The following is a 24,832-nucleotide window of genomic DNA, read 5'->3' as shown; positions in this document are numbered from 1 at the left end:
AGGGGCTGAAAACATCCAAAGAGGCTAAAAATACCAGCGGAGACTCCAGTAAAACGCAAGTGCAGAAACTGAAAACACCAAAGGAGACTCCAGCTAAAAAAAAAAAAAAAATAAGAGAAACGTCATCAAAATGAGGAGGAGCTGAAACCACCAACAAAATAAAGAGAGCACAGAGACTGAAAGAATGACTTAAAAAAAACCCAGCTTCTGGACTCTGGAACAGAGGATTGTGGGAGAGGAGGAGCAGGAAGTAGTGGGGATGGAGGGGTTACACGTGTTATCGAGACCTATGGCTTCCCTAGGTCAGGATGAGATGGACAGAGTGCCAGTGCATTAGTTTCTGTCCTTCCCTGCCGGAGATTTTGGTTTCTGCTGTGTTTTATGCGCTCACAGAGCTGTGTGTGCAGCCAACTCGGAGGTGGGTATCAGCTTAGGAATCTGTTTTCAGAGGGGAGAAGTTAGCTTGGTGATGTTTTTTGTGACTCCAGGTAAAGGCTTTTGGGTGTGAGTTGTGCCCTTTCATTTCCAGTGGGTCTGTTCTGTTTGTCTGTGCCTCCTCCTCTGATTCCATAATACAGTAGTTTGGATTTAAGGACAAAGGGGGTGGCTGTTGGTTTGGCTGTTAGGAGTTCTTCTGTAAACGTTCACAGTCTTAAAGCAAATAGGACCAGGGTCCATCCTTCAAAATTTGGCATCTTAACAGGCCAGATGCTCAGAACTTCTGCGCTGTTCTCTACAGCGCAGGAGAATACCACAGGGAACAGCGCCAAATGATGTTCAACACTAAAGCATGCAAATCGTATCCATGTTATTAGTGATGAGCATTGAGAAGTTATTTTTCAGTAAGGAGAAGGAACGTGCCTGGCTCATGCACACAAGAGTTGAGTTTAAGCAAAGCTCCTATGCGCATATCCTGTCAAAGGGCAAGATTCTCAAAAGTTTAACATCCTTGCTAAACTGTTTTCTGGCAGTTTAGCCTGTATGCAGTTTAGCGGCGCATTATCAAATGGAATTATCTCTGTCTTTAGCCAGGTTTCTAGCAGTCTCCAACACCGACATGCAAATGGGCTCTTCAACATTGAAATGAGCCCTCCTGTGGATTCTTAAAAAATGCTGAGCCATTTTCAAAAAGCTGCGTTGACTTTTGGTGACAAAAAAAAGTGACTGGTCCAGGGGTGTTGGTCAGTGTTAGAGACTGCTAGAAAGCCCTGTGTTGTGGTGCAGCGGGAGAGATGCCCATTCTCTCTGCTGCATCACAACACCCCTTCCCTTCAGTGGTGGCGAACTCCCCCTCACCCCCGCAGCAGGAGAGATGCCTACTCTCTCATGCTGCACTAAAATCCCCGCCACCCCGCTGCGACCTGACCACCGGCCTGCAGCAGGAGAGATGCTCATTCTCTCCTGCTGCACTAAGATCTCCGATGCAACCACTGTGCCATGATCCGACTGCCCCCCTCTCCGCAACAGGAGAGATGCCCACTCTTTCCTGCTGCATTAAAAATCCCGACGCGACTGCCACGACCCGACTATCCTCCCTGCAGCAGGAGAGATGCCTACTCTCCCCCGCTTTCAAGTGACCCCCTTCCCCTATCTCTGACGCCCCCTTACCTCAACATAGATGAGCCGGAGGGACATAGACACCCTCCTTCCAGCTGCTGCATCATCTAAAATGGGCCTTCCCCTCCCCAGTCCATCTTGGGATGTAACGGGGAGGGGCCTGAGGCTCTGATTGGCCCAAGTTGTTTAAGACCCCATTTTAGACGATGCAGCAGCTGGGAGGAGGGTGTCCATGCCTCTCCGCCTCATCTATGTTGCGATAAGGGGGAGGGGGTGGCGGATGCATCGAGAAGGGTCCTATGGTTCTGATTGTTCTGGACACTCCATTTTCATTTCCATTTCATTCACACATCACAATCAGTTCATTATACACATATTCACACTTTCTCTGACCCCTGAAGAAGGAAGTTTAGTTGAAACATGGACCATGTCGGGTCCGCACCACCTTATACCTATGTGGATTCTGCTATTTGAATGTATTTTTGCATCATTTTATTGACTGAATAAATGACTACATCAGGAATGTCTTCTCCACAGGAATCAGGACTGGCTCCCTTTGAAAGGGTTTCAGTCTCTCCATCTTTCTGCAGTTCCACTTAACCTCCCTTCCTCTCTTATCCCCAACCCCATTGCAATTCCTTCCCTCCCTCCAGCAAGAGAACAGCAGCACTGTTTAAGTGTATCTTTTGAACCACACAGACCATTTGGTCTCACCAGTCTCATGCAGTTCAAACTTCTTAGTGGAGCCTGGGAAAAAAGTACTGCTTTCCTGCCAGTGGGAAGGTACGTGGGGCAGACAGGAGAAAGATAATTGTGCATGTCAAGAGTGGGTGGGAGCACCAGACTGTTTGGTAGCCAGGACTGCTAGCTCCAGATATGGTGAGGGGATGAGTATCTTTGACACCCTTGTTATTTTTTAATTAGTAGTGAAAAATCCTGAGAAGGCGCAGGGAAAGATTTTGACTCATTCTTTGTTTTATTGTTTTGTTTTATGTAGACATATGTCCACTGATGTCCTAAGGTCTTCTCCATCAGCTGCATGACCCGCCTTAAAAAAATGGATTCCATCCATAACACAGCTGCCTGTGAGCATTTTCCATTGGGGACCTGCCGTAGCATGTGCCCAGAGCAGGAACGGAAGGAGCGGGAGCTTCAGCACCGTTTGCACCGCTTTGAAATGTTGGCAGGCACTGAGGACAGCCACCTGCCCCAAGCCGACCCTCAAAAGACAGTGAAGGAATACTCCCGTCCAGCAGCGGGAAAGAATGCTTCTCAACTCAGTGATCTGCGACCCCCAGCAGTGCTCCTGAAGACTGTCTGGTACCTGGTGGAAGAGGTGGTACCACGGACTGATGCATCCTGGGGAGAAATCTACACCTTTGTATCAGACCGCCTTCGTGCCGTGCGGCAGGACATGATTGTGCAACGGGTGCAGGGGGAGACCTGCACTGCTTTGCTGGAGCCCATCATTGCCTTCCTTCTTTGTGCCAGCTATTTCATGATCTGTGAGGCCTCAAAACCACACCACTTTGACTCCACCCTCCATGCAGGTCATGTGCGGGAGTGCTTCAGCTGGCTGCTGCAATGTTACAAGGATGGGAGCCCTGGCAGGGAGGCGGAGTTCCAGGCACTCGTCCTTCTTTATGACCTTGGTGATTGAAGGATAAGCACGCTGGGGAGGGGAAGTCTCTGGTTAGCTGTGTCCTCTCCTTGTTGTGGGTAGTCTTGGTTGCAGACAGGAAAAGGCTAGTTTCAGGCAGTGGTATTTACTAAGACTGGTTTTAGTCATTTTGGGGTCTGAGGCAACAATTTGGGAAAGATCCCCAGTCTGCTACCAGGCTGTACCTCATTCAGCTTTTGGTAGTCTTAGGGGCCCTTGTGTCCTGGGACCCAGGCAATTGCCCTAATATATCCCTTCAACACCTGGTGGTCCTTGTATTAATTTCTAGTCCTGAAGGGCTGAAAAAGTCTAGTTTTCAGGCTACCTATAATGAATATGTATGAAGAAGGTTTACATGTTATACCACCTCCATATTACACACATTCGTAAGAGTGATCCTGAAAACCTGGCCTTTGTGGCCTCAGGGACCATCAGTGAATAAATACCACAGATTTATTGTTTCTGCCACAGAATTTATTATTTATTTATTTATTTATTTTTGCAGACTTTGATTGCAGCTTATTGTATTTATTTTGGCCTGCAAAACTGTAAGCTAATTGAACTTATGGTAAGAACCTGCAACAGGCAGAAAATAGCAAGAAACTTAAAATATCCCCTGCTTACTGGGGATACTCGTATTTTAAATACTAACTTTTAAATCACTCACCTACCCCCAGCATGTATTTAGAACTGTGGATCTTAACCCATTCCTTAGAGAACACCCAGCAAGTTTTCAGGATATCCACAATGAATATGCAAGAGATAAATTTGCATGCACTGCTTTCATGGTATGCAAATTTCTCATGCATATTCATTGTGGGTATCTTGAAAACCTGACTGACTAGGTATGCCCCAAGGATTGGGTTGAAAACACTTGATTTATAGCAAGACAGGGTACTGCCTATGGTTGATATGATTTGTGGTATTCATTCATTTCCAGTCCTAGATGGCCACAAACAGCTCACGTTTACAGGATACCCAAAATGAATGTGCATGTGATTGATTTGAATGCATATTGACTTCATTGTTAATCAGTATCTTATGCATATTTGAAAGTGAACCCACTCGCTGCCCTCGAGAACTAAAAATTATTTAGAAGTTGACTGTTGGAGAGGTTAAGTGACTGGATTAGTGGCTACAATGTCAGGGCTTTGGGCTCTAGGCATACAGTCAAAGTTGTGAAATGAAGAAGATGGATAGAGGAGGAGGATTAAAGGGAAAGATAATGTTATTGTGTGACTTGCATTGCATATTTTAGTTATGTAATGCTCCACATTTTTATGATGAGGACCAAGGCAAGGTGAAAAACAAATACATTTAGAGTCGGCAATGGGGCTTATAATCAAAAAATAAAGATGCCCAAAAACCATCATAAGTCGGCACTTGGGTGTCTGAATCACCAGGAAGTCTAAGAACCAATTTTTGAAACCATCTTTCTAGACGTCTTATGAGGCATTCTAGCTGCTGTGCATCCAAAGATCCAGGGGATATGTTTTGGGCTTACTTGGAAATCCTGCACCTATAATCGAACCTTTCCCAAGATGTCCTGGAAAGAACTTAAGACATTCTGAGCTAGACCTGTTTTAAAAGTGTCTTAAGTGCCAAAAAGGTACTCAAACTGTTCAGATGAGCACTGGAGGGATTAAGTAATGACCATCCTACACTCCCCCATTGGTCACTAATCCCCTCCTACCCACCCCATACCCTACATACCTGTCTGTAGAACAGCAGCATGTGGTATGGGATAGGTAGAGCATCACACAGGTGTCTTAAGTAGCCTGGTGGATGGGCTAATGAGCTGTAGAGACAAGGACCCAGGCCCATAAGCCGCTCTAACCAGTACATTTATGGTGGAAAGTGTGAGCCCACCAAAATCCTACTAAACTGCTATATATCCCCCATAAGTTTTCTTTTCTTTTTTCCTTTTTGAGAAGTAGCTAATTTTATTGTATGTTTTATAAATTATGTGAGCCACTCTGTTATTGTATAAGAAAGGGCAATATATTAAATAAAATAAACCATATGTGCTACCGGTAGCCATATGGGCTATTGGGTGGGTATAGAAGGTTTTGGGGGAGTTTTGGAGGGCTCACCATAAATTATAAGGAGGTTGTAGTGAGATGTTCACATGGCACCCTTTATGTGACATTCACAGCAGTGCTTTCTAAGGAGCCCCACTTCTCTATTGGCATGTCTACAAGGGGTTGCTGAAAAGTTCTCAACTCAACCAAGAAGGAAATGACATGGAGCCATAAAAATTACAAGTTATTCCACATATTCACCCCCAAGTTCAACACTCTTGGCACTTTGGGCTTGATTCTGTATAGGGCGCCCAGTTTCAGCAGCTAACTAAGTGGCTTTTGAGAACGTACACGGACCCAGCCTTGGGCGAACTTAAGCGTCCCTAAGTGCCTCCCTGATCTGCAACAGACACAGTAGGCGGCCTGCCTCAGTTTGTTTTTTTTTAGAAAACATGCCTTCCAATTGGCTGGTTAGACAATTGGGAGGCACTTCCTACAATCAAGACGCCATTTATAAAATATGCTCCATTTTGTCTGAAGTTTCTGTAACCCTTTCAAATAATACTCTGATGTGTAGTCACTGAAATACTGCTCCACATCTGCAGACACCTGAATTACTTGAAAATTGTCACCCTTTCAAACTCTTTTTAAGGTTTAAAAACAGAAAATAGTCAGATGGAGCAAGATCTACTTGAGTAAGAACATAAGAATTGCCATACTGGGACAGACCAAAGGTCCATCAATCCCAGTATCCTGTTTCCAACAGTGGCCAACCCAGGTTCCAAGTACCTAGCAAGATCCCAAGTAGTAAAAAAGAGTTTATGCTGCTTTATCCTAGGAATAAGAAGTGAATTTCCCCCAAACCATCTCAATAATAGCCTATGGACTTTTCTTTTAGGAAATTATCCAAACCTTTTTCAAACCCTGCTAGATTTCACCACATTCTCTGGCAATGAATTCAGAGTTTAATTACACATTGTAAGAAGAAATGTTTTCTCCAGTCTGTTTTAAATCAACTACTTAGTAGCTTCATTGCATTCCTCCTAGTTCTAGTAATTATCCCAGGACAAGCAGGCAGCATATTCTTAACTGTTGGGTGACGGCACTGATGGAGCCCCGGTACGGACAATTTTAGAGTGATTGCACTCTAAGAACTTAGAAAGTTCTAGTAGGCCGCACCGCACATGCACGAGTGCCTTCCCGCCCGACGGAGACGCGCTGTCCCCAGTTTCTTAGTTTACGCGGAGCTAAGAAGATGCATTTTTTTCAACGGTCGTTGAAAATTTTTTTTCTGCCTTCCCGCTTGCTCGTATTTTTCTGGAAGTTTTCACTTCCTTGTTTTCTTTTCATTTTGTTCTCATTTTGTTTAAAAAAAAAAAGTCTTTCTTTTTTCATTATTTTCGTCTGGGCCCGGCGGGGCCTGTTGGCACCATCGAAGCCTCCGCCTTCGATTTAGCGGAGGCTGTTTTCACCTTCATGCTCCCGCAGCCGGGATTTAAGAAGTGTCAGCGGTGTGCGCGCCCTATCTCTTTGACCGACCCCTACAATTGGTGTCTCCAGTGCCTGGGTCTGGATCATAGGGCTTCATCTTGCACCCGTTGCGCTTCTCTTAAAAAGCGCACTTTGAAGAATAGACAAATCCAACAGAAACTTCTCTTCGGTGCTGGGATGGAACCATCGACATCCACTCCGACGTCGGCTGCCCCCTCTAAATCGGCACCGACTCTTTTGACACCGCCCGAACTTCGGTGTCGCATCCCCCAGGTAAGCCGGCTAAGAAGCCTTCCTCTTCCCTGGAGTGTCCTCCGGTCAAAGCTGCAGTGAACCCAGTCCTGCCGACCTCGAGGCGCCCCCGTAAACGCTCTGCTCCTATTGAAGTGAGTGCCACGTCATCGGCCTCCTCATCTCCCGAACGTCGAGCGGCACCATAGGTACCGAAGAAAAAGAAAGTGGTACCGGTGCCGCCTTTGGATGATCGCATTGCGGCTATCCTCCAAGTCCAACTTCAGGAGCAATTGCAACAGCTTCTCCCTGCTCTGTTGGCACCGAACCTTCCAGTTCCTGTCCGATCTGAGCCGACGGTACCAATGGTAGTTCAGCCTATGTTATCGGCGTCGACACTCTCGGCACCAGTTCACAATACCTCCGCTTCCATGCCTGTTTTGTCAGCGGAACCGAGAACCTCGCACCATGCTGTGCAGACGGTCTCCGAGTCGAATCCCACTAGGCGCCATGTAACTTCTCTGGGTACCGCATCCATGCGCTCTGGGAAGTCAGTGCGCAAATCCTTGCATGGTGACCCCTCGACTCCGGTCTCCTGAGGTCGATGCCCTCAAGTGCGAGACCCTGACCTATGGGACGACTCTGAAGAACCTCTGGGTACAGATGATGAGGTTTCTTCTGATGAGGAGGATCCTTCAATCCAGGAGCCTACTAGTAAACCTGACCAGTCCTCCTTTACCAAATTCTTGAGGAATCTTGTCTGATTCCTTCTCCATCCCTTTGGAGTCTGACTCCAAAAAATCTAACTGTCAGCTTCCAAAATAAATGGCTTAGATTAAAGCAAAATAATGAAAGCCCAGGTCATTCAAACAAGTCAAAATATACCACTGTAGACTCGGGCTAGAACAACATTAACCAGTTTTTTTGTTGCTGCTAAAGGAAAGCCTCAGCCCCACCACTCCACCGCTAGTTATGAAATTCAAATGCGGGAAGAATTATGCAGGAACTCATCATCGGCTGCCAATAGCGTGTTTTATCAAACTAATTTTCTTGTGTGTATATATCTTAATACTTATATAGTAAATATTTTCAATTGTCATGTTTTTAAAGCTTGTACTTAGCTCATTCAATTACAGCCAATATCCAGGAGTGGAACCCGACATGCATGTTTCGCACCATAGACTAGTGCTGTGTCAAGGGTCTCCCAGAAACGCTCATGTCATCCGACTCCACTAGTTAAAGGAGTAAAAGATTACTTTTACTCCTTTTACTCCTTTAACTCTTTTACTCCTTTAACTAGTGGAGTCGGATGACATGAGCGTTTCTGGGAGACCCTTGACACAGCACTAGTCTATGGTGCGAAACATGCATGTCGGGTTCCACTCCTGGATATTGGCTGTAATTGAATGAGCTAAGTACAAGCTTTAAAAACATGACAATTGAAAATATTTACTATATAAGTATTAAGATATATACACACAAGAAAATTAGTTTGATAAAACACGCTATTGGCAGCCGATGATGAGTTCCTGCATAATTCTTCCTGCATTTGAATTTCATAACTAGCGGTGGAGTGGTGGGGCTGAGGCTTTCCTTTAGCAGCAACAAAAAAACTGGTTAATGTTGTTCTAGCCCGAGTCTACAGTGGTATATTCCAAAAAATCTAAGGCATTTCTTGATGCCTTGGATTTTGATCAACCTCCAAAGGAGTTCCTCAAGTTGCCCCTCCATGACATTCTGAGGGAAACTTTTAACAAAAATTTGGAGACTCCTTTAACCATCCCTGGAGCTCCACGAAAATTGGACACTGTACAAAGTCATCCCCATTCCGGGCTTTGACAAACCTCAACTCCCGCATGAATCCTTACTGGTGGAATCCACTTTAAAGAAGGCTGCAGGCACTAGTGTCTATGCCTCTGTCCCTCCTGGCAGAGAGGGTAAGGCCATGGATAAATTCAGCAAAAGCTTATACCAAAACGCTATGCTGGCCAGTCGTTCAGGCAATTATGCTTTTCATTTTTCCTTTTACCTAAAGCATTTAATCCAACTGTCTTCCCTTCAAAAATATCTACCCTCCGTAAGATCCCATTGTTTCAGCAATATACTTTCAGTTTACTACAGCTTCGGAAGTTCATGGTCCGTTCCATTTATGACACCTTCGAACTGACCTCCCGGACTACTGCCATGGCTGTCGCCATGCGGCGTTTAGCTTGGCTTCAGGTCTCAGAACTCGATGTCAATCACCAAGGCCGCCTTGCAAATGCTCCTTGCTTGGGTGACGAGTTATTTGACGAGTCTTTGGATACCACCACGCACAAACTGTCTGCCCATGAGACCCGGTGGGATACTTTGCTGAAGAACAAAAAGAAACCTCCACCTGCTCGACCCTTTCGTCAGCAGTCATCCTATCAACGCCGCTACTCTGCTCGTCCTCTTCAACCTCCTCATCATCAACCTCGGAGGCCACGTCAGCAACAGCATCAGCAGGCTCGTCAACAACAGCAGCAACCAGTAAAACCTGCTGCTCAACCAAAACCTTCTCAGCCCTTTTGACTTACTTCTCCAGGACATAGCCAGTCTTCCGCCATCCTCTACTCTTCCCCAACCGATCGGAGGACGCCTTCATATTTTTCTCAACCGTTGGGAACTCATCACCTCAGACAAGTGGGTTCTAAACATCATTCATCACGGTTACTCTCTCAACTTCCAGACTCTTCCACCAGCCAGTCCTCCAAAAGAGTCTGCTTTCAACTCCTCTCAGTCCTCCCTACTCCTTCAGGAGGTCCAATCCCTTCTTCTGAACGCCATAGAGGAAGTTTCTCTAGATCAGAGGGGCAAGGATTTTACTCCCGATATTTTCTGGTTCCCAAAAAGACAGGAGAAACTCGAATGGAAGAAACTCTAGCGAAGAACATCAAGAAAGGGGACAAATCATTCTTCAGGTACATTAGTGACAGGAAAAAGAACGCAAACGGGATAGTACGCCTTAGAACGCCAGATGGGAATTATGTGGAAACAGATTCTGAAAAAGCCAAACTACTGAATGATTACTTCTGCTCGGTCTTTACCTGCGAGGCACCAGGACACGGGCCACAGCTGGAAGCAATGCAAAGCAAGGAAGACCCATTTCAGAATTTTGAGTTCACACCAGCTGATGTTTACAGAGAACTGTCAGGACTCAAGGTGAACAAAGCCATGGGACCGGATGAGTTGCATCCAAGAGTGCTCAGGGAACTAGGCGATGTTCTGGCGAAACCGTTAGCCATGCTCTTCAATCTCTCCCTAAGTACAGGGAGAGTACCCCTGGACTGGAAAACAGCAAACGTCGTTCCTCTGCACAAAAAGGGTTGCAGAGCAGAGGCAGCGAACTACAGACCAGTGAGTCTCACATCAATAGTGTGTAAACTCATGGAAACTCTACTCAAAGGTAAATTAGACTCGATATTGGATGAAGGGAATCTAAGGGATCCCTGTCAACATGGATTCACAAGAGGCAGGTCATGCCAATCTAATCTTATAAGCTTCTTTGATTGGGTGACAGGAAAACTAGACTCAGGAGAGGCTCTGGACATAGTATACTTGGATTTCAGTAAAGCTTTCGACAGTGTCCCACACCGTAGACTATTAAACAAGATGAAATCGATGGGGTTGGGTGAGAAACTAACTGCATGGGTCAATGATTGGCTGAGTGGAAGACTTCAGAGAGTGGTGGTCAACGGCACCCTCTCTGAGACTTCGGAGGTGACTAGCGGAGTGCCGCAGGGCTCAGTCCTGGGACCATCCCTTTTTAACATATTCATAAGAGACCTGACCCGGGGGCTTCAGGGTAAAGTATCACTGTTTGCCGACGATGCCAAACTGTGTAACATAGTAAGTGAAAGCAACCTCAAGGACAGTATGACGCAGGATCTGATCACGTTGGAAAACTGGTCCTCGACATGGCAGCTGGGCTTCAACGCTAAAAAATGTAAGGTCATGCATCTCGGCAGCGGAAATCCATGCAGAACATACTCCTTGAATGGAGAAACGCTAGCTAGGACTTCAGAGGAACGGGACTTGGGGGTAATCATCAGTGCAGACATGAAAGCTGCTAAACAAGTGGAGAAGGCCTCATCTAAGGCAAGGCAAATGATGGGATGTATCAATCGAAGCTTCGTCAGCCGCAAACCTGAAGTCATAATGCCACTCTACAGAACCATGGTGAGACCTCATCTGGAATACTGTGTGCAATTCTGGAGGCCACATTACCGGAAAGATGTGCTTCGAGCTGAATCGGTCCAGCGGATGGCCACTAGGATGGTCGCCGGACTCAAGGGTCTCTCATACGAAGAAAGACTGGCAAACTGCAGCTCTATACCCTGGAGGAGCGCAGAGAACGGGGTGACATGATTGAGACATTTAAGTACGTCACTGGTCGCGTCGAGATGGAAAACGATATATTCTTTCCCAAGGGACCCTCGGTCACAAGGGGGCACCCCCTCAAACTCAGAGGGGGGAAATTTAGTGGTGACACGAGGAAGTATTTCTTCACGGAAAGGGAACAAACTGGAACAAACTTCCGGTGCAGGTGATCAAGGCCACCAGCGTGCTCGATTTTAAGAATAAATGGGACTTCCACGTGGGATCCCTACGAGGGTCAAGTTAAGGAACTAGGTCACTAGCACTCAATGGGGTGGGTCAATAGAGTGGGCAGACTTGATGGGCTGTGGCCCTTTTCTGCCGTCGTCTTTCTATGTTTCTATGAGATCTCAGACCTATCTTGGATCTCAGGGACCTCAACAAGTGTTTAGTCAAAGAGAAGTTCAGAATGCTCTCTCTGGCCACACTTTATCCCCTACTCACTCAGGGCGACTGGCTATGCTCCCTCGACCTCAGAAAGGCCTACACTCACATACCCATCCATCTGACCTCACGACGGTATCTCAGATTTCAGATCCATCACCGTCATTATCAATACCGAGTACTACCCTTTGGCCTAGCCTTTTCTCCAAGGGTCTTCACAAAGTGTCTGATAGTAGTGGCTGCCTTTCTCAGGTCTCACAGTCTCCAAGTTTTCCCTTACCTGGACGACTGGTTAATCAAGGCTCCGTCATCTCAGCAAGTGGTTCAAGCCACCAACCACACCATCTCCTTCCTTCACATTCTAGGGTTCGAGATCAATTATCCGAAGTCGCATCTCCTTCCCACTCAGCGACTTCAATTCATTGGAGCGGTCCTCGACACCAACCTCATGAGGGTGTTTCTCCCCTCCAACCGTCTGCACACACTGATCCACCTCTGTCATCATGTGCTTCTTCAACCCTCCATTTTGGCCAGACAGATGATGGTTCTTTTGGGTCACATGGCCTCGACAGTACAGGTTACTCCTCTCGCCCGTCTCCACCGTACTCCTCAGTGGACATTAGCCAATCAATGGTCACATGCGACAGATCCTCTTTCACGACACATATCTGTGACATTGTCTCTTCGACAATCTCTACAATGGTGGTCGAACTCCTCCAATCTTTCCAGAGGTCTTCTCTTCCATCTGCCTCCTCATCACATGATCATCACCACGGATGCTTCCCCATATGCCTTGGGGGCACACATGGACCACCTTCACACACAAGGTCTTTGGACGGTCCAGGAACGACAACATCAAATCAATTTCCTGGAACTCAGGGTGATGTTTTATGCTCTCAAGGCGTTTCAGCATCTTCTCTGTCCCCAGGTTCTTCTTCTGTGCACAGACAATCAAGTAGCCATGTACTACATAAACAAACAAGGTGGGACGGGCTCTCGCCTCTTATGCTAGGAGGCCCAAAGGATTTGGTCTTGGGCGACAGCTCGCAGTCTCTTCCTGAAGGCTGTTTACATTCAGGGCGAACAGAATTCGTATGCAGACAACCTCAGCAGAATTCTTCAACCTCACGAATGGACCCTCGATCCTGTCACTCTCCGGTCCATCTTTTCTCAGTGGGGCACTCCTCAGGTGGACTTCTTTGCAGCTCCTCACAACCATCAACTGCCCCAATTTTGCTCCAGACTCTACTCCCCTCATCGTCTGGCAGCAGATGCGTTTCTCCTCAATTGGGCAGATCGGTTTCTTTATGCCTTTTCTCCCCTTCCTCTCATGTTGCGGACATTGTTCAAACTTCAGAGAGAAAAGGCCACCATGATTCTCATCGTGCCCCGGTGGCCCCGACAACATTGGTTCTCCCTCCTTCTTCAGCTCAGTTCCAAGGAGCCCATATTTCTACCAGTGTTTCCTACTCTGCTTACTCAGCATCAGCAATCTCTGCTACATCCCAACCTGCCATCTCTCCACCTGACAGCTTGGTTTCTCTCGGGCTGACTTCCGCTCAAACATCTCTCTCTCAGCCTGTCCGTTCCATTCTGGATGCCTCCAGGAAGCCGGCCACTCTCCAATGTTATCAACAGAAGTGGACTCACTTTTCTTCCTGGTGTCTTCTTCATCATCATAACCCCATTTCCCTATTGGTAGAACAGGTGTTGGATTATTTGCTTTCTTTGTCTGACTGTGGTCTCAAGTCTACATCCATCAGAGTCCACCTCAGTGCTATTACTGCTTTTCATGAGCCTGTTCACGGAAAACCTCTTACGGCTCACCCTTTGGTTTCCAGATTCATGAGGGGCCTTTTCAATGTGAAACCACCTCTTAAGCCTCCTCCGGTTATCTGGGACCTTAATGTGGTTCTCTCCTCTCTCATGAAGCCTCCTTTTGAACCATTGGCCACAGCTCACCTCAAATTTCTCACTTGTAAAGTGGTCTTCCTTATTGCCCTCACCTCTGCCAGGAGGGTCAGTGAGTTGCATGCACTAGTAGCTGACCCACCGTTCACTGTTTTTCACCATGACAAGGTGGTTCTTCGTACTCATCCTAAGTTTTTGCCTAAAGTGGTCTCTGACTTTCACTTCAACCAGTCCTTTGTTTTACCTGTATTCTTTCCTAAACCTCATTCTCATCCTGGAGAACAGGCTTTGCATACTTTGGACTGTAAGCGTGCTTTGGCATACTATCTAGAGCGCACCAAACCTCACAGATCGTCTCCACAGCTTTTTCTCTCTTTTGATTCTAATAGGCTGGGTCATCCTGTTTCTAAACGAACGATTTCCAACTGGCTTGCTGCCTACATTTCGTTCTGTTATGCTCAGACCAGACTCGCACTGGAAGGTTCTGTCACGGCCCATAAGATTAGAGCTATGGCAGCCTCTGTAGCTTTCCTCAGATCAACCCCTATTGAGGACATCTGCAAGGCTGCTACCTGGTCCTCAGTTCATACTTTCACTTCTCATTACTGTCTGGATACATTCTCCAGACGGGATGGACACTTCGGCCAATCTGTTTTACAAAATTTATTTTCCTAATGGCCAACCTTCCCTCCATCCCTCTTTATTAGCTTGGAGGACACCCATCAGTTAAGAATATGCTGCCTGCTTGTCCTGGGATAAAGCACAGTTACTTACCATAAAAGGTGTTATCCAGGGACAGCAGGCAGATAGTCTTATGTCCCACCCTCCTCCCTGGGTTGGCTTCTTAGCTGGCTTATCTTAACTGGGGACCGCAAGCCTCCATCGGGCGGGAAGGCACTCGCGCATGCGTGGTGCGGCCTACTAGAACTTTCTAAGTTCTTAGAGTGCAATCACTCTAAAATTGTCCGTACCGGGGCTCCATTGGTGCCGTCACCCATCAGTTAAGAATATCTGCCTGCTGTCCCTGGATAACACCTTTTACGGTAAGTAACTATGTTTTTTGGAAAGAGTAAACAAGTGATCCACATCTACCCTTTCCACTCCATTCAGTATCATATCACCCCTGAGCCATCTCTTCTCCAAGTTGAAGAGCCCTAGCTGCTTTAGCCTTTCCTCATAGGGAAGTCGTCCCATCCCTTTTATCATTTTTTTGTTGCCTTTCTCTGTATCTTTTCTAATTCCACTATATCTTTTTTGAGATACAGTGACCAAAATTGCAGAGTATTCAAAGTGTGGCTGTACCATAGAGTGATACAAGGACGTTATAATATTTTCATCTTTTTTCCATTCCTTTCCTGATAATTCCTTACATTCTATTTGCTTTCTTAGCCACCACTGCACATTGAGCTGAGGATTTCAATGTATCCTCAACAATGGCACCTAGATCCTTTTTCTGGGCATTGACTCCTAGAGTGGAACCCTGCATCACGTAGCTATAGTTTGGGCTCCTCTTTCCCATAAGCATCACTTTGCATTTGCTTGCATTAAATGTCATCTGCCATTTTGATGCCCAATCTCACAAGTAGGGTGGATGGTCTATGCACTGAAACCCCAACTACATCAAAACATCCATCATTTTGCCAGCCTTGTGAGTAGGTGCATTGTCTTGCAGCTTCCCTCTCCTTTTTTCTTTCAATGCCTCCTTTAATCGGCACAGCAAATTATAGTAATATTCTGTATTAACTGTTTTGCCCCTTGGAAAATAGTCATTACAACACCTGCCTGATCCCAATATGCCATGGCCATGATCTTTCCTGATGACTTTTGGGCCTTGAATTTCCTTGGTCTTGGAGAACCCTGAGTGCCGCCATTGCATATTGTTTTGTCTCAGGGTTAGAGTGTTGTAACTATGTTTCATCAACAGTAACTAGTCGTTCTAAAAAGTTGGCATCAGCTCACTCAAAATGTTGCAAAATCAACTTGGAAATGTCCCCTCGACATCATTTCTCATCAGCATTCAAACATTTGGGCACCCACTTGGCTGACAGCCTCTGCAAACCCAGCTGCTCATAGATTATACACTCAACATGTTCCCTGGATATCTGTAGTGTTTGAGCTGATTTTTGCCTATCTGCCAAAATTAGGTCATGGCCATGGTCAACAGTTTCAGGAGTTGACACCGTTTGAGGCTTCCCAGAGCTTGCTGCATCTTTGGTCTCAAAATCTGCACACTAAAAGTTTGCAAACCACTTCTTCACTATGGAGTATGATGGGCATTTGTCACTTAGTATTTGCATCATACATTCATGGATTTCTTTGGAATTTTCTTCAGGAATAGGAACTTCATGATGACTCAGAGTTCCACACTTGAAAATTCCACACTTTTTGTTGTTGACATGATTAAATCAACGATCTGAAACAATGTCAAAACATAGCATTACAATTTGCAAATTTGCATTTTCAAAATACGAGGGTTGTTCAAAAAGTATCAGACTTTTATTCATAAAAAATACTCATATTCAGATACAACAATCTCATACTAATTTCCTTCAAAGTAGTCCCCTTGGGCTGCCACACACTTCTAACAGTTCTTCCACTGTTGTAAGCAGCGCTGGAACGCCTCTTTTGAGATTGCTCGCAACTGGTCCATCGCATTCTGCATGATGTCTTCTCTTGACTGAAATCTAATCCCTTTCAGGATCATTTTCAGCTTGGGGAAAAGCCAGAAGTCACACACAGCCATGTCGGGAGAGTAGGGATCCTGAGGAAATGCAGGTGTGTTATGTTTAGCCAGGAAACTCCATATCATATGTGAAGAATGGCAAGGTGCGTTATCGTGATGGAGCTGCCAATTAGCTGCTGCCCACAAGTCCAGCTGTTTGCGTCTCACAGTGTTAACGAAGGCGACGCATAACCTCTTGGTAGTACCCCTTGGTGATGATTGTGCTGTGTGGTGCGTACTCGTGATGAACCACGCCACTGGAGTCAAAGAAGATGGTCAGCATGACTTTGACATTGCTGCGGAACTGTTTTGCTTTTTTTGTGGCCTCAGGGATGTTAAATGCTTCCATTGTGATGACATTAACTTTGTTTCTGGGTTGTACCCAGAACTCATTGCCAGTGATCACTGTGCTGAGGAAGTTGGGATCACTGTTCACAGTCTCCAGCATGTTCTATGCGATCTCCAGAGTTGCTTCTGCTCGATCGTTACCAGCTTTGGCAAGAACTTCACTGAAATTCTCCTGAAGCCTAAATCCTCAGTCAAAATGAATGAACAGCTCCAACGCTGATGCTCGCCTCATCTACAAGTTCTCTGATCGTGAGTCGATGATCCTGTATCACCAGGGTCTTCACTTGGTCAATGACGATCTCATTTCTGGAAGTTGAGGGCCTACCAGAATGTGTTTCACTCTCCACTGATGTGTGGCCATCTCTGAAGTGGTTGTACCACTCCCATTGCTTCATCCCCGAAGGCCTATTGAATCTTGCGGATCGTTTCCACTTGGGAATTGCCAAGCTTTACACAAAATTTAATGCAGTAGTGTTCAGCTTTTTCTGTCATTTTGTCAAAAATGAAAATTGGATGGCGCTCACTTACACTTCCTCACTCATCAGCGGACTGCCGGCGACTGACAGCGTCTATAGGTTGACAGCGTCTGTAGGCAGGAAAAAATTCAAGCATGTGCTTACATACATTTGCCTACATAAGTACACCAAACCACACATCCCTAGCTTTATTTGTTTACGCAAGAAAAATTAAGGTCTGATACTATTTGAACAGCCCTTGTAAAATAACACTTTTCAGCTACAGTGGCAAAATAATACTTGGAATTTAGGAAGTTGGTTGGGCTGAGAACTTTTCAGCACTCCTTTGTATGTGGCTACTCAGTTACAATGCTGGCCCCTCCCACATCTAGATGGTCTAGATTTGGATGTTTCTGTGGTCAAAAATGGGGAATAAAGTTAGGCGTCCTAAGGTTGGATGCCCTGGTGACCAAGACTTTCAAGTAGATGATTTTCTAAAAAAAAAAAAATAAATTTTGGATGTCCAGTAGTTTTAAAAATGGATGTTCCAGTGCAATAGGTGAGACATTCTAGACAAGTGGATTGTGTCCTAATGGCCACTTGCCATATGCAGAAGGAATCCACTCCAGATTTTTTTCTCTGAATCTCCTCTACGGTGGAGGTAAGGTCAGGCACCGTGTCTGACTGGTAGCCCAAAGATCAACATAGAGGAAGCATTCCCAACATTTAGGCAGTAATTTCTTCTCCAGCTATTGTAAGAAAACTGAGGCAGGCTGCAGCTCATTTCCAGCACAGGTCACAGTGAGAAAGGCTATTATAGCCTGTGAGGTGATTTGGGGGGAGGGGGATCTGAATTTCACTGTTTTGGAGGTTTCTGCATGTCCCTCTGTGTTCCTCCAACTGGAGAAATCCTAAAATCGCCATTTTTAGACTGCTTACTATGAAAAATATCAGCATTTTGGTGCAAATTTCTTAGTGGTGGCCATCTTGGATTTTTAGCAATCTTTTTTTCAAAAGCTCCCTGTACTTCCAAAATTGCAATTTTTGCCTCAAAATCTATTGGGATGGGGTCCTTGGGCTCCTCTGCTCCAAATTCATGCCAGGATTGTGCAAATTTTTTGCTTCAGGAGCATATTTGCACCATGTGCTGCATGGTGTGGCTGGGAGATGCAGGAGCACAAAGCCTAGCTTCTCCCTTGTCTAAGCAGGTGACAAAAGGGCGTCTAGCCCATTGAGGCACCTTCTCTGTTTTCGGGTCCCAGCAATGCTGCCATTTCCACGTGCAGGGAGGCGGAGCCCCACAGCCCAGGAAACAGATTTCAGTCATCTGAGTGTGACTACACGCTCCATGGTCAGGAAGCCCTTGCAAACATTTTTGTGCCCTGCCTGTCAAAACAGCTGTATTTCTACTGTGCAGTCCTGCGCTTTGGACTTGTCTGTCTGCGGCTTTGCCTTCCTGATTGTGTCCTATTAGCAGAGCCTACTCTTTGTAGTACTCATGTTGGTGATCAGTTGTTGACCCCTTGTTTTCTGGTGATGCCATTCCCGTGGCTGAGGACCTGCACCAGCATTCCTGATCTGCAGATCCTTCTCTGGTTTTCCTCCCTGAGGATGATCTCATGGCTCAGCAGTTCTTTCAGTCTGCTGCCTTATTGCATCTCTTTTCAAGTCTCTGTATGAGCTCACTTTGAACCCGAAGCCAGCTCATTCTACCTCCTCCTCTTTCATGTGTGGAATGAGAGCTCTGTCTTCCGCATTTTTTTGGCATCCTGTTAAAATGACCGTCTACTCTTGGGACATGGACTCCTCTGGCAAGGGCTCTTACAGTAGTGAGTCAAATGTCCCGTCAGTATCCTATGATGCCTTCAGTGGGCTCCTCGGTTGCGCATATGTCACAAGCACTCTTTCCTTCCCAGCGCAGGTGGATTGGTGCTCCCGGGCATGTGGGATTGCCATGAGGATGTGGTTCTCCGTAGACCTTTTGCAGCAGTGGCTCTCAAGGACCTGGCTGCCTCAAAGGTTTTCTTGTCTCTAACGCTGGTTTGTTGCAGCTGAGCACCTTGGCGAATGATGGCTTAGTCTCCTCAGCTTCTCTTCTCTGGTGATCCTGATGCTCTGTATGTCCTTATGTAGGTTCTGGTTCAGGCATCAGCATCTTTGATGTCTGCTTGCAGACTGCTCTGGCTCGGACTCTGGGCTGGTGTAACCTCTTCTCCAGCTACTTTGCGAGGTTCCCTTTTTAGGGGCAGTTATTCTTTGGCTAAGGGGTGGATAACTTCATGAATTCTGTGGTGGACCGTTACCCTGAGACCCTGTCTGGCAGCAGACCCTGCTCCTCTAGAGGTTTGGAACACTCTAATTTTCGAGGCTCTAAGCATTCCTGCCTTTATTCCAGTTCTGCATCTTGGAGATTTTACCAGGGCTCCAGGCATGCTCTGCCTCCCGTGTGGCTCCCTCTGACAAAAAGACAATGATGCCAGGCTGAGGGAGGCCTCTGCATATAGGAGGCAGATTCGCAGTGTTCCTGCAAGCCTGGATGTACATCCCGTCTGACCAGTGGGTTCTGGACACCATTCATTCAGGCTACAAGCTGGACTTTACTCAGCCTCTGACAGATTGGTTTATGAACTCTCCCACAGGGTATCCAGACAAGGCGGTCATGGTACAAGCCACTGTACGATGATTGTTGGATATTCAGGCCATGGAATCGGTGCTGCCCGAGGACTCGGGCTAGGGCAGATACTCCATATTCTTTGTCGTACCAAAGAAAGGCTCAGATGATTGGAGAATGAGCCTGGATCTTACGTACTGAAGTTGATTGCAGTGCTCAGACTCCCCTCGCTTTTGCATGGAGATGGTGCAGTCTGTCATACCATTGGTGGCCCCGGGACAGTTCCTTGCTTTTCTTGTTCTCACAGGGGCTTACTTGCATATTCCCATTTCTCAGGCACACCAGAATTTTCTCTGATTTCATGTTCTGGAAAATCTTTACCAGTTTTCAACTCTGCCTTTTGGCCAGGCAATGGTGCCTCGTGCCTTCACCAAGGTAGTGGCAGCTCACTTGCAGAAGATGGGGTTGCAGGTGCACTGGCACTTGGCTGATTGCCTGATCAGTGGCCGAGGGTTTGTGCATGGTGGATCGAGTAATCCAGGTCCTGGAGGGCCTGGGCTGAATGGTGTATTGCTATTTTAAAAAAAAAAAACCCAAAACAATTTGACCCTGTTGCAGTCTTTGATATACCTAAGGGTCTTGTTCGACACGGCAGCTGGCCAAGCTTCTCGTCCAGAGACATGGCAACAGTAGCTGTGCTCTCAGGTTTATTGTCTTCTGGACAAAGCTGCTCCATCTGCATGTGACTTTCTCCAGGTCCTTGGCGGCCTCCATTGATGTGGTTCCTTGGGCAAGAGCACATGTGCGTCCTGTCCCACTGGGTTCTGTAGACGGAAGCATTACAGACAGCTCTGCCTTGGATTCTGGAAGCCTGGGCCATCATGAATTGGTGGCTCCTTCCACAGTCCATTTTCAGGGGCATGCCACTGCGTATTGCGTCTTGAGTAGTTGTGACGCTGGATACAATCTCCAGCTGGGGAGCCCATTGCAACCGTTATCCCTTTCAGGGGCAGTGGACACCCTCTTAAAAGATGGTCAGTCATCCAATTGGGACTTCGAGCCATTTGTTTGGCTCTGGTGAATGATGGCCAACTCTGGAAGGCCAAACGGTCCTAGTCTTCTCCGACAATGCGACAGCAATGGCCTACGTCAATCTCCAGGAAGGAACCAAGTGTGCTTCTCTGGCTCAGGAGGTCCGTCTGCTCTTTCTTTGGGCGGAGCGTCATCTCCGGGCCCTTTCGGCAGTGCACGTGGCGGGAGTCGACAATGTTCAGGCAGATTTCCTCAGCAAACAGATCTTGGATCCGGGCGAATGGATGCTGTTCTTAGTAGCGTTTCAAGCCATTGTGCAGTGCTGGGGTCAGCCTTACTTTGACCTCATGGCCACCACGAAGAGCCAGAAAGCCGACTGATTCTTCAGTTGAAGATCTGATCCCGGAAGTGAGGGCTTAGACGCTCTAGTAAAGCCATGGCCGTAGGGAGTCCTACTGTATGTTTCATCCCTGGCCCATGATAGGTCAGGTCCTCTGCCGGATTGCGACCCAGGGGATGATCATTCTGGTGGCTCCAAACTGGCCTTGCAGACTGTGGTATGCAGCTCAGATGCATCTTTGCATAGGTTGCAAACTCTTCCAGACCTCCTCTCTCAGAGTCCAATCTGTATGGAGGATCCCAATCGCTTTGCTCTTACAGCATGGCTATTGAGCGTGAAGCATCACAAAGGATATTCTCATGTAGTCATTTCTACTCTTCTGTAATCTCAGAAGTTGACTACTGTATCTGCCTCCACTAAGGCATTGAAGACTTTCTAACAATTGTGTGATCAGGAAAGTGTGGAGCTGTATTCTGCTCCTGTTTCTGTAGTGTCAACCTTTCTACATGCGGGCCTTGATAAGTGCCTCACCATGGCTTCTTTTCAGGTCTAAGTTGCTAGTCTCTCTTGTTTCAGAGCCCGGGACCGTAGTCCTTTGCTCGTGTCTCACCCTGACATGGCCAGATTTTTGAAAGGTGCTCTTTGCATTAGACCTCCAATCAAACCACTATTCCCTTCGTGTGATCTTAACTTGATTTTGTCTGGCTTCACCAAGGCTATGTTTGAACCTCTGAAAGACTCTTCTCTCTTGGACCTGAAGCTAAAGGCGGTTTTTCTGGTCACCATTACCTCAGCGAGACGTGTCTCGGAACTCCCGGCTCTGTCTTGTAGAAAGCTTTACCTGATCTCAGGGATCTCTCGCCACAGTTCCTCAGTTTTTGCCGAAGGTGGTGTTGGCATTCTATGTTAATGAACAAACCACAGTGGAGATATGTAGTAATGTTGATGTGCAGTTTATTCATAAATAAGAAGTCTGTGCGGTGGCTTGACACGCACGTGTTTTGGCCAATATGGCCTGCCTCAGGAGCCTTTCTGCGAATGATCAATTACTTGGGTAAATCATCTCATCCAAGTATTCTAAGTTCGATTGAAGACACCGTACTGGTCTCTGTGCACACGAACAGCTGACTCATTCTTATAAGCGGGTTGCTCCCGCTTCCAAGGTCATTATTTACAGATGGATCCATAAGGCCATTTTGTCAGCCTACATTCAATGCGGTAAATAGTTTCCTGTTTCTGTTAAGACGCATTCTACAAAGAGCATGGCCTCATCGTGGGCTGAAGCTAAGGCGATCTCCCCTATGGAGATTTGTAGAGCAGTTACTTAGTCCACTCTGCACACGTATGCCAAAGGTTTCAAAGTTGGTTCTCGAGGGCCGCAATCCTGTCAGGTTTTCAGGATTTCCCCAATGAATATGCATGAGATCTATTAGCATACAATGAAAGCAGTGCATGCAAATAGGTCTCATTCATATTCATTGGGGAAATCCTGAAAACCCGACTAGATTGCGGCCCTCGAGAAGGGACTTTGACACCCCTGTTCTACAGAGTGGATGTGGTAGCAAGATTCTACCTTTGAGTCCTTGGTCTTGAGGGTTGATGCAGTTAACCCTCCCATCTTTTTGGGACTGCTTTTTACATCCCACTTGTCTAGAAAAGGGCTGCCCAAGTCCGGTCCTCAAGATCTACTGGCAGGCCAGGTTTTCAGGATATCCACAATGAACATGCATGAGAGAGATTTGCAAACCAAGAAGGCAGTGTAGGTAAATCTCTGTCATGCATGTTCATTGTGGATATCCTGAAAACCTGGCCTGCCAGTAGATCTCGAGGACCAGACTTGGGCAGTCCTGGTCTAGAATGTCTCACCTACTGCACTGGAAAAAGAGCTTATGTCCTTACCTTGATAATATCTTTTCCAGCAGAAAGGTGAGATGTTCTAGACTTCTGCCCTGTCCTTCCTGCACCTGCCTACTGTCTCATTCTGTTTATGCTTCTGCAAGTTGATTCTTGGATGCCAGTCAGCCCTCTGCACTGGGAAGAATTCTGCATATATGTTTCTAAAGCATGTGGGGGCCTTTCCTGAGCTCCTTTGATGCTTTTATTCACTGTTTCAATTTGAGTTTACATGTTGCTTCTTTGAGCAGAATGGTTGTTTTGGGGAGTTTTCCCCTTGATGTCTCTACTTCACATTCTCTGTTGTAGCTCTCGGTGCTTGGGTACTAACTGTAGGTGGCAACAGAGTTCCTTGTGAAGTAGAGGAGTGGATTCCTTCTGCATATGGCACACGGCCATTAGGACACAACCCACTTGTCTAGAATGTCTCACCTATCTACTGGAAAAGATATTATAAAAGTAAGGACATAATTTATTTTTTCTCCACCCCCAACGTCTTGCAGGAAACGTCCAAGTTGGACTTAAATGTCCTCTTTGAAAATGGCCCTCTATTATTACAGTATTTAGAGGTCACAGAGCAGCTCAAGGTCGCAAGCTACTGTAAGACATGTTCTCATTTCCTTTCCCCATCTTTATGTATTTGTTTCTTTTTCTCTTTTCTCAGGTTCCCCAGTAGCCCTTCATCATGCGCTGCAGCTGTCCCCCCGAATTAGAGAGACGCCAGAGGTCCAAGCTGCTTTGGCTGTAAACTGGGCCCACCTCGAGGGGAACTATGTCCGCTTCTTCCGGCTCCTAAGAAGACTCTCCTACCTGCAGAGCATAGCAGTGCACCTCCACATAGCTCCCTGCCGGAGCTATGCTTTACGTGTGCTTAATCATGGCTACAGTTCCAGAGACAGCCGCTTTCCACTGGGGCTTTTGGCCAGTTTGCTGGCCCTGGACAGCCAAGAGCAGGCTGCCAATTTATGCCAGATTCACAGCCTCATGGTGACCCCAGATGCTGTGGCCTTCCATAAGGCAGCATTCAAAGACTCGCCAGGGCCACCAATGCATGAGTCATCACATGAACTGGTGGACAGGAAACTGGAAGGGTTGATGCTGCCAGAAATCATTAAGGACCAATGCTCTTAGCAAGCTGAACAATTCTGAGGCTTGGTTAAATTTATCCATTATCTGGACCAGATGTTAAAGGCTAGAGTCTTTTGGACCTTGTTTTTCTGGGAGGATGGGAGAAGGAGGGGGTGTATAGCATTCAATATAAACATTGTTCAAATTTAAATCATAAGTTTAAGGAGTGGCAAGAATAAAAACAGAAGGATAATGTGAAAATGAAGGTTATTAGGGCATATTCCAGCGAAAAGAAATAATCTGTAGAGAAGGTGATGTTCAAGATACAGGTTTTATTTAAAAATGTAAAATTGTATAATCCACATAAAATATATCTAGGACCAAAAAAATAGGTGTGGACCCAACACGGTCTGTGTTTCGACAATGCTGTCTTCCTCAAGGGTCCCTAAAAGTCCTGATATAAAAGCACGTGGATTAAACACTGAAAACAATACCGGGTGTAACTCTGCGCAGATGAGGATTCCTCAAAACGAAAGAGAATTACACTCGGTATAGTTTTCAGTGTTTAATCCACGTGCTTTAATATCAGGACTTTTAGGGACCCCTGAGGAAGACAGCATTGTTGAAACACGGACCGTGTTAGGACCACACCTTTCTATGGTTTTGGTCCTAGATATATTTTATGTGGATTATACAATTGTACATTTTTA

At 46.3% G+C, this 24,832-nt stretch overlaps 1 protein-coding gene across 1 annotated transcript; it reads left to right on the top strand.

The window, feature by feature from the left end:
* Positions 1-187: 187 nt before the first annotated feature.
* On the top strand, positions 188-24,446 carry SAC3D1 (SAC3 domain containing 1). The gene is made up of 3 exons (XM_033953947.1): positions 188-418; positions 2,555-3,209; positions 23,719-24,446. Exons 2-3 carry the CDS (start codon positions 2,597-2,599, stop codon positions 24,183-24,185), a joined length of 1,080 nt encoding a protein of 359 aa, XP_033809838.1. The 5' UTR covers positions 188-418; positions 2,555-2,596; the 3' UTR covers positions 24,186-24,446.
* The last annotated feature ends 386 nt before the right edge of the window (positions 24,447-24,832 follow it).

This window comes from Geotrypetes seraphini, chromosome 8 (genome assembly GCF_902459505.1).
Source record: "Geotrypetes seraphini chromosome 8, aGeoSer1.1, whole genome shotgun sequence".
NCBI lineage: Eukaryota > Metazoa > Chordata > Amphibia > Gymnophiona > Dermophiidae > Geotrypetes > Geotrypetes seraphini.
This window is presented reverse-complemented; position numbering and strand designations above follow the sequence as displayed.